The sequence below is a fragment of the Oncorhynchus mykiss genome, chromosome 19 (assembly GCF_057628025.1).
Source record: "Oncorhynchus mykiss isolate SJ-2025 chromosome 19, ASM5762802v1, whole genome shotgun sequence".
NCBI classification, from domain to species: Eukaryota; Metazoa; Chordata; class Actinopteri; order Salmoniformes; family Salmonidae; genus Oncorhynchus; species Oncorhynchus mykiss.
The window spans coordinates 4,020,001-4,035,046 of NC_143040.1; the positions used below are offsets into that span (position 1 = coordinate 4,020,001).

The window sequence follows — 15,046 nt, forward strand, 5'->3', positions numbered from 1 at the left end:
GAGTGTGTCTCTCTCTCTCTCAAACACACACACACACACACCCTTGCTATGGTAAAGACCGTTGTCATTGGTCCTGAAAGGCCCGTTACGGTAGAGACAGGCCCGTTACGGTAGAGACAGTTGTCATTGGTCCTGACAGGCCCGTTACGGTAAAGACAGGCCCGTTACGGTAGAGACAGTTGTCATTGGTCCTGACAGGCCCGTTACGGTAAAGACAGGCCCGTTACGGTAAGGACAGTTGTCATTGGTCCTGACAGGCCCGTTACGGTAAAGACAGGCCCGTTACGGTAAAGACAGTTGTCCTTGGTCCTGACAGGCCCGTTACGGTAAAGACAGTTGTCATTGGTCCTGACAGGCCCGTTACGGTAAAGACAGGCCCGTTACGGTAAAGACAGTTGTCATTGGTCCTGACAGGCCTGTTACGGTAAGGACAGTTGTCATTGGTCCTGACAGGCCTGTTACGGTAAAGACAGTTGTCATTGGTCCTGACAGGCCCGTTACGGTAAAGACAGTTGTCATTGGTCCTGACAGGCGTGTTACGGTAAAGACAGTTGTCTTTGGTCCTGACAGGCCCGTTACGGTAAAGACAGGCCCGTTACGGTAAAGACAGTTGTCCTTGGTCCTGACAGGCCTGTTACGGTAAAGACAGTTGTCATTGGTCCTGACAGGCCCGTTACGGTAAGGACAGTTGACACGAGCACATAATTACTCATTCATTTTGTACAACAGTTAGATGTAAAGCCTCATACTTGAGACTCCTGTATAAACAGCGTTATGGTAATGTGGCCGTATTGTCTCTCATGAGTTTCACCACATTGCACCAACCGGACCAGTTCGTAAACTGGATTCTTCAGCGATCTTTTATACTTTCTCCAGAACATGAATGTCGTTCGGACCTCCAGTTCTGTGAGGTGGAAGAAATTCCTTTGTTCTCTCTATGAAAACTCACTCGCTCTATATACTATACTGTACTCTGGGATACCAACTATACTGTACTCTGGGATACCAACTATACTGTACTCTGGGATACCAACTATACTGTACTGGGATACCAACTATACTGTACTCTGGGATACCAACTATACTGTACTGAGATACCAACTATACTGTACTCTGAGATACCAACTATACTGTACTCTGGGATACCAACTATACTGTACTGGGATACCAACTATACTGTACTCTGGGATACCAACTATACTGTACTGGGATACCAACTATACTGTACTCTGGGATACCAACTATACTGTACTCTGGGATACCAACTATACTGTACTGGGATACCAACTATACTGTACTCTGGGATACCAACTATACTGTACTCTGGGATACCAACTATACTGTACTGGGATACCAACTATACTGTACTCTGGGATACCAACTATACTGTACTCTGGGATACCAACTATACTGTACTCTGGGATACCAACTATACTGTACTCTGGGATACCAACTATACTGTACTCTGGGATACAAACTATACTGTACTCTGAGATACCAACTATACTGTACTGAGATACCAACTATACTGTACTCTGGGATACCAACTATACTGTACTCTGGGATACCAACTATACTGTACTCTGGGATACCAACTATACTGTACTGGGATACCAACTATACTGTACTCTGGGATACCAACTATACTGTACTCTGGGATACCAACTATACTGTACTCTGGGATACCAACTATACTGTACTCTGGGATACCAACTATACTGTACTCTGGGATACCAACTATACTGTACTGGGATACCAACTATACTGTACTCTGGGATACCAACTATACTGTACTCTGGGATACCAACTATACTGTACTCTGGGATACCAACTATACTGTACTCTGGGATACCAACTATACTGTACTCTGGGATACCAACTATACTGTACTCTGGGATACCAACTATACTGTACTCTGGGATACCAACTATACTGTACTTTGAGATACCAACTATACTGTACTGTGATACCAACTATACTGTACTGAGATACCAACTATACTGTACTCTGAGATACCAACTATACTGTACTGAGATACCAACTATACTGTACTGAGATACCAACTATACTGTACTGAGATACCAACTATACTGTACTGAGATACCAACTATACTGTACTGATATACCAACTATACTGTACTGAGATACCAACTATACTGTACTGTGATACCAACTATACTGTACTGATATACCAACTATACTGTACTGAGATACCAACTATACTGTACTGAGATACCAACTATACTGTACTGATATACCAACTATACTGTACTGATATACCAACTATACTGTACTGAGATACCAACTATACTGTACTCTGAGATACCAACTATACTGTACTCTGAGATACCAACTATACTGTACTCTGAGATACCAACTATACTGTACTGAGATACCAACTATACTGTACTGAGATACCAACTATACTGTACTGAGATACCAACTATACTGTACTGAGATACCAACTATACTGTACTGAGATACCAACTATACTGTACTCTGAGATACCAACTATACTGTACTGAGATACCAACTATACTGTACTGAGATACCAACTATACTGTACTGAGATACCAACTATACTGTACTGAGATACCAACTATACTGTACTGAGATACCAACTATACTGTCCTCTGAGATATCAACCAACCACAAAATACTGTAGTCATTGGGGGAGAAGAGAGAACGATAGAGAGACAGGGACAATGTACTGCTGGGATGGAACAAAAGCCTGCACACCTCGGATTCTCCAGGACCAGAGATGGAGGCCACAGACCTGGTGAACTGTCACTATAGAGAATGTGGAATTATTTTTGGAATTCAAAACAATTCCATTTAATTCTTATTAAAACTAGCTAATCCGTTGACACAGTGAGTTCCATTCTCAAAAGTAGTGCACTATATAGGGAATAGGGTACCATAGGGCTCTGGTCTAAAGTAGTGCACTATATAGGGAATAGTGTGCCATAGGGCTCTGGTCTAAAGTAGTGCACTATATAGGGAATAGGGTGCCATAGGGTTCTGGTCTAAAGTAGTGCACTATATAGGGAATAGGGTGCCATAGGGTTCTGGTCTAAAGTTGTGCACTATATAGGGAATAGTGTGCCATAGGGCTCTGGTCTAAAGTAGTGCACTATATAGGGAATAGGGTGCCATAGGGTTCTGGTCTAAAGTAGTGCACTATATAGGGAATAGGGTGCCATAGGGTTCTGGTCTAAAGTTGTGCACTATATAGGGAATAGTGTGCCATAGGGCTCTGGTCTAAAGTAGTGCACTATATAGGGAATAGGGTGCCATAGGGTTCTGGTCTAAAGTAGTGCACTATATAGGGAATAGTGTGCCATAGGGTTCTGGTCTAAAGTAGTGCACTATATAGGGAATAGGGTGCCATAGGGTTCTGGTCTAAAGTAGTGCACTATATAGGGAATAGGGTGCCATAGGGTTCTGGTCTAAAGTAGTGCACTATATAGGGAATAGTGTGCCATAGGGCTCTGGTCTAAAGTAGTGCACTATATAGGGAATAGGGTGCCATAGGGCTCTGGTCTAAAGTAGTGCACTATATAGGGAATAGGGTGCCATAGGGCTCTGGTCTAAAGTAGTGCACTACATAGGGAATAGGGTGCCATAGGGCTCTGGTCTGAAGTAGTGCACTACATAGGGAATATGGTGCCATTTGGGACACTGTCCCTTTGTGGTTCCATACTCACAGTATCCACATCTAGTGCCACCCTCAAAAACAAAGCCATTGGGCACGTCGCCATAGCGACGCAGGTCTGACAGCTTCCACTGGCCAATCACGGCCGGCGGTAGGTCCCTAGTGAGGACCAGTAGGTTGTTGCACAGGTGCAGGGAGGCGGGACCACTCTCTAGCTTAGTTCCTGGCTGAACGCCTACACTGAACCTGTGGACTGGTTGAGAGAGAAAGAGAGCAAGAGAGGGGGGAGAGAGGGAGAGAGAGATAGAGGGAGAGAGAGAGAGAGGGAGGAAGGGGGAGGGAGAGAGAGAGAGAGAGAGAGAGAGAGAGAGAGAGGGGAAGGGGGAGAGAGAGAGAGCGAGAGGGGAAGAGGGAGAGAGAGGGGAGGGAGAGGGGGAGCGAGAGTGGGGGGAGGGGGAGGGAGAGAGAGATTAATTATTATTAAGTCTAGGACAGTATACACACACACGGATCATAAGTCTAGGACAGTATACAGTACACACACACGGATCATAAGTCTAGGACAGTATACAGTATACACACACATGGATCATTAGTCTAGGACAGTATACACACACACAGATCATTAGTCTAGGACAGTATACACACACACAGATCATTAGTCTAGGACAGTATACACACACACAGATCATTAGTCTAGGACAGTATACACACACACGGATCATAAGTCTAGGACAGTATACAGTATACACACACACAGATCATTAGTCTAGGACAGTATACACACACACAGATCATTAGTCTAGGACAGTATACACACACACAGATCATTAGTCTAGGACAGTATACACACACACAGATCATTAGTCTAGGACAGTATACACACACACGGATCATTAGTCTAGGACAGTATACAGTACACACACGGATCATTAGTCTAGGACAGTATACACACACACAGATCATTAGTCTAGGACAGTATACAGTACACACACGGATCATAAGTCTAGGACAGTATACACACATGGATCATTAGTCTAGGACAGTATACACACACACGGATCATTAGTCTAGGACAGTATACAGTACACACACGGATCATTAGTCTAGGACAGTATACACACACACAGATCATTAGTCTAGGACAGTATACAGTACACACACGGATCATAAGTCTAGGACAGTATACACACATGGATCATTAGTCTAGGACAGTATACAGTACACACACGGATCATACGTCTAGGACAGTATACAGTACACACACACGGCTGGGTGATTGACAGTATACAGTACACACACACGGCTGGGTGATTGACAGTATACAGTACATACACACGGCTGGGTGATTGATGCCAGTATTAATGATGATTAAACGCTCTCTGTTGTGCTGGCTGTGATCTATCAATTATCAATGGGGCTTTTTTCTTTTTCTCACACACACACACACACACACACACACACACACACACACACACACGCACACGCACACACACACGGCTGTGATCTGTCATCAATGGGTTCAGTCCTCTCTCTCTCTCTCTCTCTCTCTCTCTCTGCTGGCTGTGATCTGTCATCAATGGGTTCAGTCCTCTCTCTCTCTCTCTCTCTCTCTGCTGGCTGTGATGTGTCATCAATGGGTTCAGTCCTCTCTCTCTCTCTCTCTCTCTCTCTCTCTCTGCTGGCTGTGATCTGTCATCAATGGGTTCAGTCCTCTCTCTCTCTCTCTCTCTCTCTCTGCTGGCTGTGATGTGTCATCAATGGGTTCAGTCCTCTCTCTCTCTCTCTGCTGGCTGTGATCTGTCATCAATGGGGCTCCGTCTTGGCATGCGAAAGTATTCACCCCCCTTGGCATTTTTCCTATTTTGTTGCCTTACAACATGGAATACATTTTTTTATTTTTTATTTTTGGGGGGGGGGGTTGTATCATTTGATTTACACAACATGCTTTGAAGATCCAAAAATGTTTTATTGTTTTTTTTATTATTGTGAAACAAACAAGAAATAAGACAAAAAAAACTGAAAACTTGAGCGTGCATAACTATTCACCTCCCCAAGTCAATGCTTTGTAGAGCCACCTTTTGCAGCAATTACAGCTGTAAGTGTTACGGTGCGTGAATGAGGACCCAAAAGCGAATTAACATAAACAGAGCTTCTTTAATAACAAAACAAACGTAGGCTCAGATGGACCGGCAGATTCCGACAGGACAGGACAAGGTTGCAGCAAACATGACGATAGTCTGGTTCAGGCATGAATAACACAAACAAGAATCCGACAAGGACAGAAGCAGAAACAGAGAGAGATATAGGGACCTAATCAGAGGGAAAAAGGGAACAGGTGGGAAAAGGGGTGACGAGGTAGTTAGGAGGAGACAAGGAACAGCTGGGGGAAAGAGGGGGAGAAAAGGTAACCTAATAACGACCAGCAGAGGGAGACAGGGTGAAGGGAAAGGACAGAAACAAGACACAACATGACAATACATGACAGTACCCCCCCACTCACCGAGCGCCTCCTGGCGCACTCGAGGAGGAAACCTGGCGGCAACGGAGGAAATCATCGATCAGCGCACGGTCCAGCACGTCCCGAGAGGGAACCCAACTCCTCTCCTCAGGACCGTACCCCTCCCAATCTACTAGGTACTGATGACCACGGCCCCGAGGACGCATGTCCAAAATCCTACGGACCCTGTAGATGGGTGCGCCCTCGACAAGGATGGGGGGGGGGGGGGGAAGACGAGCGGGGGCGCGAAGAACGGGCTTGACACAGGAGACATGGAAGACCGGGTGGACGCGACGAAGATATCGCGGAAGAAGAAGTCGAACTGCGACAGGATTAATGATCTGGGAAATACGGAACGGACCAATGAACCGCGGGGTCAACTTGCGAGAAGCGGTCTTAAGGGGAAGGTTCTGAGTGGAGAGCCAAACTCTCTGACCGCGACAATATCTAGGACTCTTAGTTCTACGCTTATTAGCAGCCCTCACAGTCTGCGCCCTATAACGGCAAAGTGCAGACCTGACCCTCTTCCAGGTGCGCTCGCAACGTTGGACAAAAGCCTGAGCGGAGGGGACGCTGGACTCGGCGAACTGAGATGAGAACAGCGGAGGCTGGTACCCGAGGCTACTCTGAAAAGGAGATAGCCCGGTCGCAGACGAAGGAAGCGAGTTGTGGGCGTATTCTGCCCAGGGGAGCTGTTCTGACCAAGACGCAGGGTTGCGAAAAGAAAGACTGCGTAAGATGCGACCAATAGTCTGATTGGCCCGTTCTGCTTGACCGTTAGACTGGGGGTGAAAGCCGGAAGAGAGACTGACGGAAGCCCCAATCAAACGGCAAAACTCCCTCCAAAATTGAGACGTGAATTGCGGACCTCTGTCCGAAACGACGTCTGACGGAAGGCCATGAATTCTGAAAACATTCTCGATGATGATTTGTGCCGTCTCTTTAGCAGAAGGAAGCTTAGCAAGGGGAATAAAATGAGCCGCCTTAGAGAACCTGTCGACAACCGTAAGAATAACAGTCTTCCCCGCTGACGAAGGCAGTCCGGTGACAAAATCTAAGGCGATGTGAGACCACGGTCGAGAGGGAATGGGAAGCGGCCTGAGACGGCCGGCAGGAGGGGAGTTACCGGACTTAGTCTGCGCGCAGACCGAACAAGCAGCCACGAAGCGACGCGTGTCATGCTCCCGGGTGGGCCACCAAAAACGCTGGCGAATGGAAGCAAGCGTACCCCGAACGCCAGGGTGGCCGGCTAACTTGGCAGAGTGAGCCCACTGAAGAACGGCCAGACGAGTAGGAACGGGAACGAAAAGAAGGTTCCTGGGACAAGCGCGCGGCGACTGAGTTTGAGTGAGTGCTTGCTTTACCTGCCTCTCAATTCCCCAGACAGTCAACCCGACAACACGCCCCTCAGGGAGAATCCCCTCGGGGTCAGTGGAGGCTACTGAAGAACTGAAGAGACGAGATAAAGCATCAGGCTTGGTGTTCTTAGAGCCCGGACGATAAGAAATCACGAACTCGAAACGAGCGAAAAACAGAGCCCAGCGCGCCTGGCGCGCATTAAGTCGTTTGGCAGAACGGATGTACTCAAGGTTCCTATGGTCAGTCCAAACGACAAAAGGAACGGTCGCCCCCTCCAACCACTGTCGCCATTCGCCTAGGGCTAAGCGGATGGCGAACAGTTCGCGGTTTCCCACATCATAGTTACGTTCCGACGGCGACAGGCGATGAGAAAAATACGCGCAAGGGTGGACCTTGTCGTCAGAGAGGGAGCGCTGAGAAAGAATGGCTCCCACGCCCACCTCTGACGCGTCAACCTCGACCACGAACTGTCTAGAGACGTCAGGTGTAACAAGGATAGGAGCGGATGTAAAACGATTCTTGAGGAGATCAAAAGCTCCCTGGGCGGAAACGGACCACTTAAAGCACGTCTTGACAGAAGTAAGAGCTGTGAGAGGAGCTGCCACCTGACCGAAATTACGGATGAAACGACGATAGAAGTTCGCGAAGCCGAGAAAGCGCTGCAGCTCGACGCGTGACTTAGGGACGGGCCAATCAATGACAGCCTGGACCTTAGCGGGATCCATCTTAATGCCTTCAGCGGAAATAACAGAACCGAGAAATGTGACGGAGGAGGCATGAAAAGTGCACTTCTCCGCCTTCACAAAAAGACAATTCTCTAAAAGGCGCTGGAGGACACGTCGAACGTGCTGAACATGAATCTGGAGTGACGGTGAAAAAATCAGGATATCGTCAAGGTAAACGAAAACAAAGATGTTCAGCATGTCTCTCAGGACATCATTGACTAATGCCTGAAAGACAGCTGGAGCGTTAGCGAGGCCGAAAGGAAGAACCCGGTATTCAAAGTGCCCTAACGGAGTGTTAAACGCCGTCTTCCACTCGTCCCCCTCCCTGATGCGCACGAGATGGTAAGCGTTACGAAGGTCCAACTTAGTGAAAAACCTGGCTCCCTGCAGGATCTCGAAGGCTGAAGACATAAGAGGAAGCGGATAACGATTCTTCACTGTTATGTCATTCAGCCCTCGATAATCTATGCAGGGGCGCAGGGACCCGTCCTTCTTCTTAACAAAAAAAAACCCCGCTCCGGCGGGAGAGGAGGAGGGGACTATGGTACCGGCGGCAAGAGCTACAGACAAATAATCTTCGAGAGCCTTACGTTCGGGAGCCGACAGAGAGTATAGTCTACCCCGGGGGGGAGTGGTTCCCGGAAGGAGATCAATACTACAATCATACGACCGGTGTGGAGGAAGAGAGGTGGCCCTGGACCGACTGAACACCGTGCGCAGATCGTGATATTCCTCCGGCACCCCTGTCAAATCACCAGGCTCCTCCTGTGAAGAAGAGACAGAGGAAACAGGAGGGATAGCAGACATTAAACATTTCACATGACAAGAGACGTTCCAGGAGAGGATAGAATTACTAGACCAATTAATAGAAGGATTATGACAAACTAGCCAGGGATGGCCCAAAACAACAGGTGTAAAAGGTGAACGAAAAATTTAAAAAGAAATGGTTTCGCTATGATTACCAGAGACAGTGAGGGTTAAAGGTAGCGTCTCACGCTGAATCCTGGGGAGAGGACTACCATCCAAGGCGAACAAGGCCGTGGGCTCCCTTAACTGTCTGAGAGGAATGTCATGTTCCCGAGCCCAGGTCTCGTCCATAAAACAGCCCTCCGCCTCAGAGTCTATTAAGGCACTGCAGGAAGCTGACGAACCGGTCCAGCGTAGATGGACCGACAAGGTAGTGCAGGATCTTGAAGGAGAGACAGGAGTAGTAGCGCTCACCAGTAGCCCTCCGCTTACTGATGAGCTCTGGCTTTTACTGGACATGAAGTGACAAAATGACCAGCAGAACCGCAATAGAGACAGAGGCGGTTGGTGATTCTCCGTTCCCTCTCCTTAGTTGAGATGCGGATACCTCCCAGCTGCATAGGCTCAGCACCCGAGCCGGCAGAGGAAGATGGTAGTGATGCGGAGAGGGGGGCAACGGAGAACGCGAGCTCCTTTCCACGAGCTCGGTGACGAAGATCAACCCGTCGCTCAATGCGAATAGCGAGTTCAATCAAGGAATCCACGCTGGAAGGAACCTCCCGGGAGAGAATCTCATCCTTTACCTCTGCGCGGAGACCCTCCAGAAAACGAGCGAGCAAGGCCGGCTCGTTCCAGCCACTGGAGGCAGCAAGAGTGCGAAACTCAATAGAGTAGTCTGTTATGGATCGATTACCTTGACATAGGGAAGACAGGACCCTGGAAGCCTCCTCCCCAAAAACAGATCGATCAAAAACCCGTATCATCTCCTCCTTAAAGTCCTGATACTGGTTAGTACACTCAGCCCTTGCCTCCCAGATTGCCGTGCCCCACTCACGAGCCCGTCCAGTAAGGAGAGATATGACGTAGGCGACACGAGCAGTGCTCCTGGAGTAAGTGTTGGGCTGGAGAGAAAACACAATATCACACTGGGTGAGGAACGAGCGGCATTCAGTGGGCTCCCCAGAGTAACACGGCGGGTTATTGATTCTGGGCTCCGGAGATTCGAAAGCCCTGGAAGTGGCCGGTGGATCGAGGCGGAGATGGTGAACCTGTTCTGTGAGGTTGGAGGCTTGGGTGGCCAGGGTCTCAACGGCATGTCGAGCAGCAGACAATTCCTGCTCGTGTCTGCCTAGCATCGCTCCCTGGATCTCGACGGCTGAGTGGAGAGGATCCGAAGTCGCTGGGTCCATTCTTGGTCGGATTCTTCTGTTACGGTGCGTGAATGAGGACCCAAAAGCGAATTAACATAAACAGAGCTTCTTTAATAACAAAACAAACGTAGGCTCAGATGGACCGGCAGATTCCGACAGGACAGGACAAGGTTGCAGCAAACATGACGATAGTCTGGTTCAGGCATGAATAACACAAACAAGAATCCGACAAGGACAGAAGCAGAAACAGAGAGAGATATAGGGACCTAATCAGAGGGAAAAAGGGAACAGGTGGGAAAAGGGGTGACGAGGTAGTTAGGAGGAGACAAGGAACAGCTGGGGGAAAGAGGGGGAGAAAAGGTAACCTAATAACGACCAGCAGAGGGAGACAGGGTGAAGGGAAAGGACAGAAACAAGACACAACATGACAATACATGACAGTACCCCCCCACTCACCGAGCGCCTCCTGGCGCACTCGAGGAGGAAACCTGGCGGCAACGGAGGAAATCATCGATCAGCGCACGGTCCAGCACGTCCCGAGAGGGAACCCAACTCCTCTCCTCAGGACCGTACCCCTCCCAATCTACTAGGTACTGATGACCACGGCCCCGAGGACGCATGTCCAAAATCCTACGGACCCTGTAGATGGGTGCGCCCTCGACAAGGATGGGGGGGGGGGGGGGAAGACGAGCGGGGGCGCGAAGAACGGGCTTGACACAGGAGACATGGAAGACCGGGTGGACGCGACGAAGATATCGCGGAAGAAGAAGTCGAACTGCGACAGGATTAATGATCTGGGAAATACGGAACGGACCAATGAACCGCGGGGTCAACTTGCGAGAAGCGGTCTTAAGGGGAAGGTTCTGAGTGGAGAGCCAAACTCTCTGACCGCGACAATATCTAGGACTCTTAGTTCTACGCTTATTAGCAGCCCTCACAGTCTGCGCCCTATAACGGCAAAGTGCAGACCTGACCCTCTTCCAGGTGCGCTCGCAACGTTGGACAAAAGCCTGAGCGGAGGGGACGCTGGACTCGGCGAACTGAGATGAGAACAGCGGAGGCTGGTACCCGAGGCTACTCTGAAAAGGAGATAGCCCGGTCGCAGACGAAGGAAGCGAGTTGTGGGCGTATTCTGCCCAGGGGAGCTGTTCTGACCAAGACGCAGGGTTGCGAAAAGAAAGACTGCGTAAGATGCGACCAATAGTCTGATTGGCCCGTTCTGCTTGACCGTTAGACTGGGGGTGAAAGCCGGAAGAGAGACTGACGGAAGCCCCAATCAAACGGCAAAACTCCCTCCAAAATTGAGACGTGAATTGCGGACCTCTGTCCGAAACGACGTCTGACGGAAGGCCATGAATTCTGAAAACATTCTCGATGATGATTTGTGCCGTCTCTTTAGCAGAAGGAAGCTTAGCAAGGGGAATAAAATGAGCCGCCTTAGAGAACCTGTCGACAACCGTAAGAATAACAGTCTTCCCCGCTGACGAAGGCAGTCCGGTGACAAAATCTAAGGCGATGTGAGACCACGGTCGAGAGGGAATGGGAAGCGGCCTGAGACGGCCGGCAGGAGGGGAGTTACCGGACTTAGTCTGCGCGCAGACCGAACAAGCAGCCACGAAGCGACGCGTGTCATGCTCCCGGGTGGGCCACCAAAAACGCTGGCGAATGGAAGCAAGCGTACCCCGAACGCCAGGGTGGCCGGCTAACTTGGCAGAGTGAGCCCACTGAAGAACGGCCAGACGAGTAGGAACGGGAACGAAAAGAAGGTTCCTGGGACAAGCGCGCGGCGACGGAGTTTGAGTGAGTGCTTGCTTTACCTGCCTCTCAATTCCCCAGACAGTCAACCCGACAACACGCCCCTCAGGGAGAATCCCCTCGGGGTCAGTGGAGGCTACTGAAGAACTGAAGAGACGAGATAAAGCATCAGGCTTGGTGTTCTTAGAGCCCGGACGATAAGAAATCACGAACTCGAAACGAGCGAAAAACAGAGCCCAGCGCGCCTGGCGCGCATTAAGTCGTTTGGCAGAACGGATGTACTCAAGGTTCCTATGGTCAGTCCAAACGACAAAAGGAACGGTCGCCCCCTCCAACCACTGTCGCCATTCGCCTAGGGCTAAGCGGATGGCGAACAGTTCGCGGTTTCCCACATCATAGTTACGTTCCGACGGCGACAGGCGATGAGAAAAATACGCGCAAGGGTGGACCTTGTCGTCAGAGAGGGAGCGCTGAGAAAGAATGGCTCCCACGCCCACCTCTGACGCGTCAACCTCGACCACGAACTGTCTAGAGACGTCAGGTGTAACAAGGATAAGTTTGTAGAGCCACCTTTTGCAGCAATTACAGCTGTAAGTGTTACGGTGCGTGAATGAGGACCCAAAAGCGAATTAACATAAACAGAGCTTCTTTAATAACAAAACAAACGTAGGCTCAGATGGACCGGCAGATTCCGACAGGACAGGACAAGGTTGCAGCAAACATGACGATAGTCTGGTTCAGGCATGAATAACACAAACAAGAATCCGACAAGGACAGAAGCAGAAACAGAGAGAGATATAGGGACCTAATCAGAGGGAAAAAGGGAACAGGTGGGAAAAGGGGTGACGAGGTAGTTAGGAGGAGACAAGGAACAGCTGGGGGAAAGAGGGGGAGAAAAGGTAACCTAATAACGACCAGCAGAGGGAGACAGGGTGAAGGGAAAGGACAGAAACAAGACACAACATGACAATACATGACAGTAAGTCTCTTGGGGTATGTCTCTATAAGCTTGGCACATCTAGCCACTGGGATCTTTGCCCATTCTTCAAGGCAAAACTGCTCCAGCTCCTTCAAGTTGGATGGTTTCCGCTGATGTACAGCAATCTTTAAGTCATACCACAGATTCTCAATTGGATTGAGGTCTGGGCTTTGACTAGGCCATTCCAAGACATTTACATGTTTCCCCTTAAACCACTCGAGTGTTGCTTTAGCAGTATGCTTAGGGTCACTGTCTTGCTGGAAGGTGAACCTCCGTCCCGGTGTAACTGCTAAACTGCTTGCTGTACTGCGTGATTGTACACATGGATTGGATTGTGGGTTTACTACCGTGTTAGTTCTAGTTTGTTGACTATATAACGTTAATATGGTGACTACGATGTAGACTGTGTAGCGGTTAGCGGTTAGTGGTTAGCGGTTAGTGGTTAGCTGTTAGCGGTTAGTTGTTAGCGGTTAGTTGTTAGTGGTTAGCGGTTAGTGGTTAGCTGTTAGCGGTTAGTTGTTAGCGGTTAGTTGTTAGTGGTTAGCTGTTAGTGGTTAGCTGTTAGCGGTTAGCTGCTAGTGGTTAGCGGTTATGCTATGAAGGTTTGGCTTGGAGACGTTTTTGCACCTGGTCACAGACGGCTGTTGTTTTGTGAGCTGAAATCCACAAGCGAAAGGAAAAGGTGAGGAGGAGGAGGAGGAGGAGAGAGAGCGTAGATGCTAGAAGGAATTATACAACGAGCAAAGTGATGATGCTGTATGTGGCTGCTATGAAAGGGAACTGTGTGGGTGATAACGGGTTTATTTGGGCGGCAGGTAGCCTTGTGGTTAGAGCGTTGGGCCTGTAACCGAAAGGTTGCAAGTTCGAATCCCCGAGCTGACAAGGTACAAATCTGTCCTTCTGCCCCTGAACAAGGCAGTTAACCCACTGTTCCTAGACCGTCATTGAAAATAAGACTTTGTTCTTAACTGACTTGCCTAGGTAAATAAAGATTAAAAAAATTATAATTCCACCAATCTTGTTGCATAAATGTTTCTTCAAGGGAAGCAAATTGAACGAAACCCGGGAGAGACCTACTTGAATTGGTCCAATAGAAAACTCTTTATTTTAGTTGCAAAACGTTTTGAAAAAAGGTTTTGAAACTGTTTGGACTAATGATTAGACCCCAGACCAGCTAGATGCGGGCGGCATCGAATGTGTCGCTGTCTGTCACCTTGATTACGACAATCTGTCTCTCGACCTGTGTGCGCCTACGTTGTAAACGTTCATTCGTAGGCCGGGTTGTAGCCTCCTCATGATGGGTACAGGGAAAATCTAAGTATCATGTAGTAGCCTAAACCTATGGATGTGACATTGAACTGGGTGGATATGAATGACAGTAACCTAAACCTGTCACTGTTACATTGATCTGGGTGAATATGAATGACAGTAACCTAAACCTGTCACTGTTACATTGAACTGGGTGAATGACAGTAACCTAAACCTGTCACTGTTACATTGAACTGGGTGAATATGAATGACAGTAACCTAAACCTGTCACTGTTACATTGAACTGGGTGGATATGAATGACAGTAACCTAAACCTGTCACTGTTACATTGATCTGGGTGAATGACAGTAACCTAAACCTGTCACTGTTACATTGAGCTGGGTGAATATGAATGACAGTAACCTAAACCTGTCACTGTTACATTGATCTGGGTGAATGACAGTAACCTAAACCTGTCACTGTTACATTGAGCTGGGTGAATATGAATGACAGTAACCAAAACCTGTCACTGTTACATTGAACTGGGTGAATATGAATGACAGTAACCTAAACCTGTCACTGTTACATTGAACTGGGTGAATATGAATGACAGTAACCTAAACCTGTCACTGTTACATTGACCTGGGTGAATGACAGTAACCTAAACCTGTCACTGTTACATTGAACTGGGTGAATGACAGTAACCTA

General features: G+C 48.6%; 1 protein-coding gene across 5 annotated transcripts in view; it reads right to left on the reverse strand.

Annotated features, from left to right (window-relative positions):
• The window catches only part of LOC110532970 (protein Dok-7), a 109,724-nt gene that overhangs the window by 76,988 nt on the left and 17,690 nt on the right, over positions 1 to 15,046 (reverse strand). For all 5 annotated transcript variants that reach the window (XM_090209879.1, XM_090209878.1, XM_090209882.1 and 2 more), the window contains exon 4: positions 3,708 to 3,908. In XM_090209879.1, the coding sequence (XP_090066005.1) occupies positions 3,708 to 3,908 (201 nt within the window). The remainder of the gene's footprint in view (positions 1 to 3,707; positions 3,909 to 15,046) is intronic.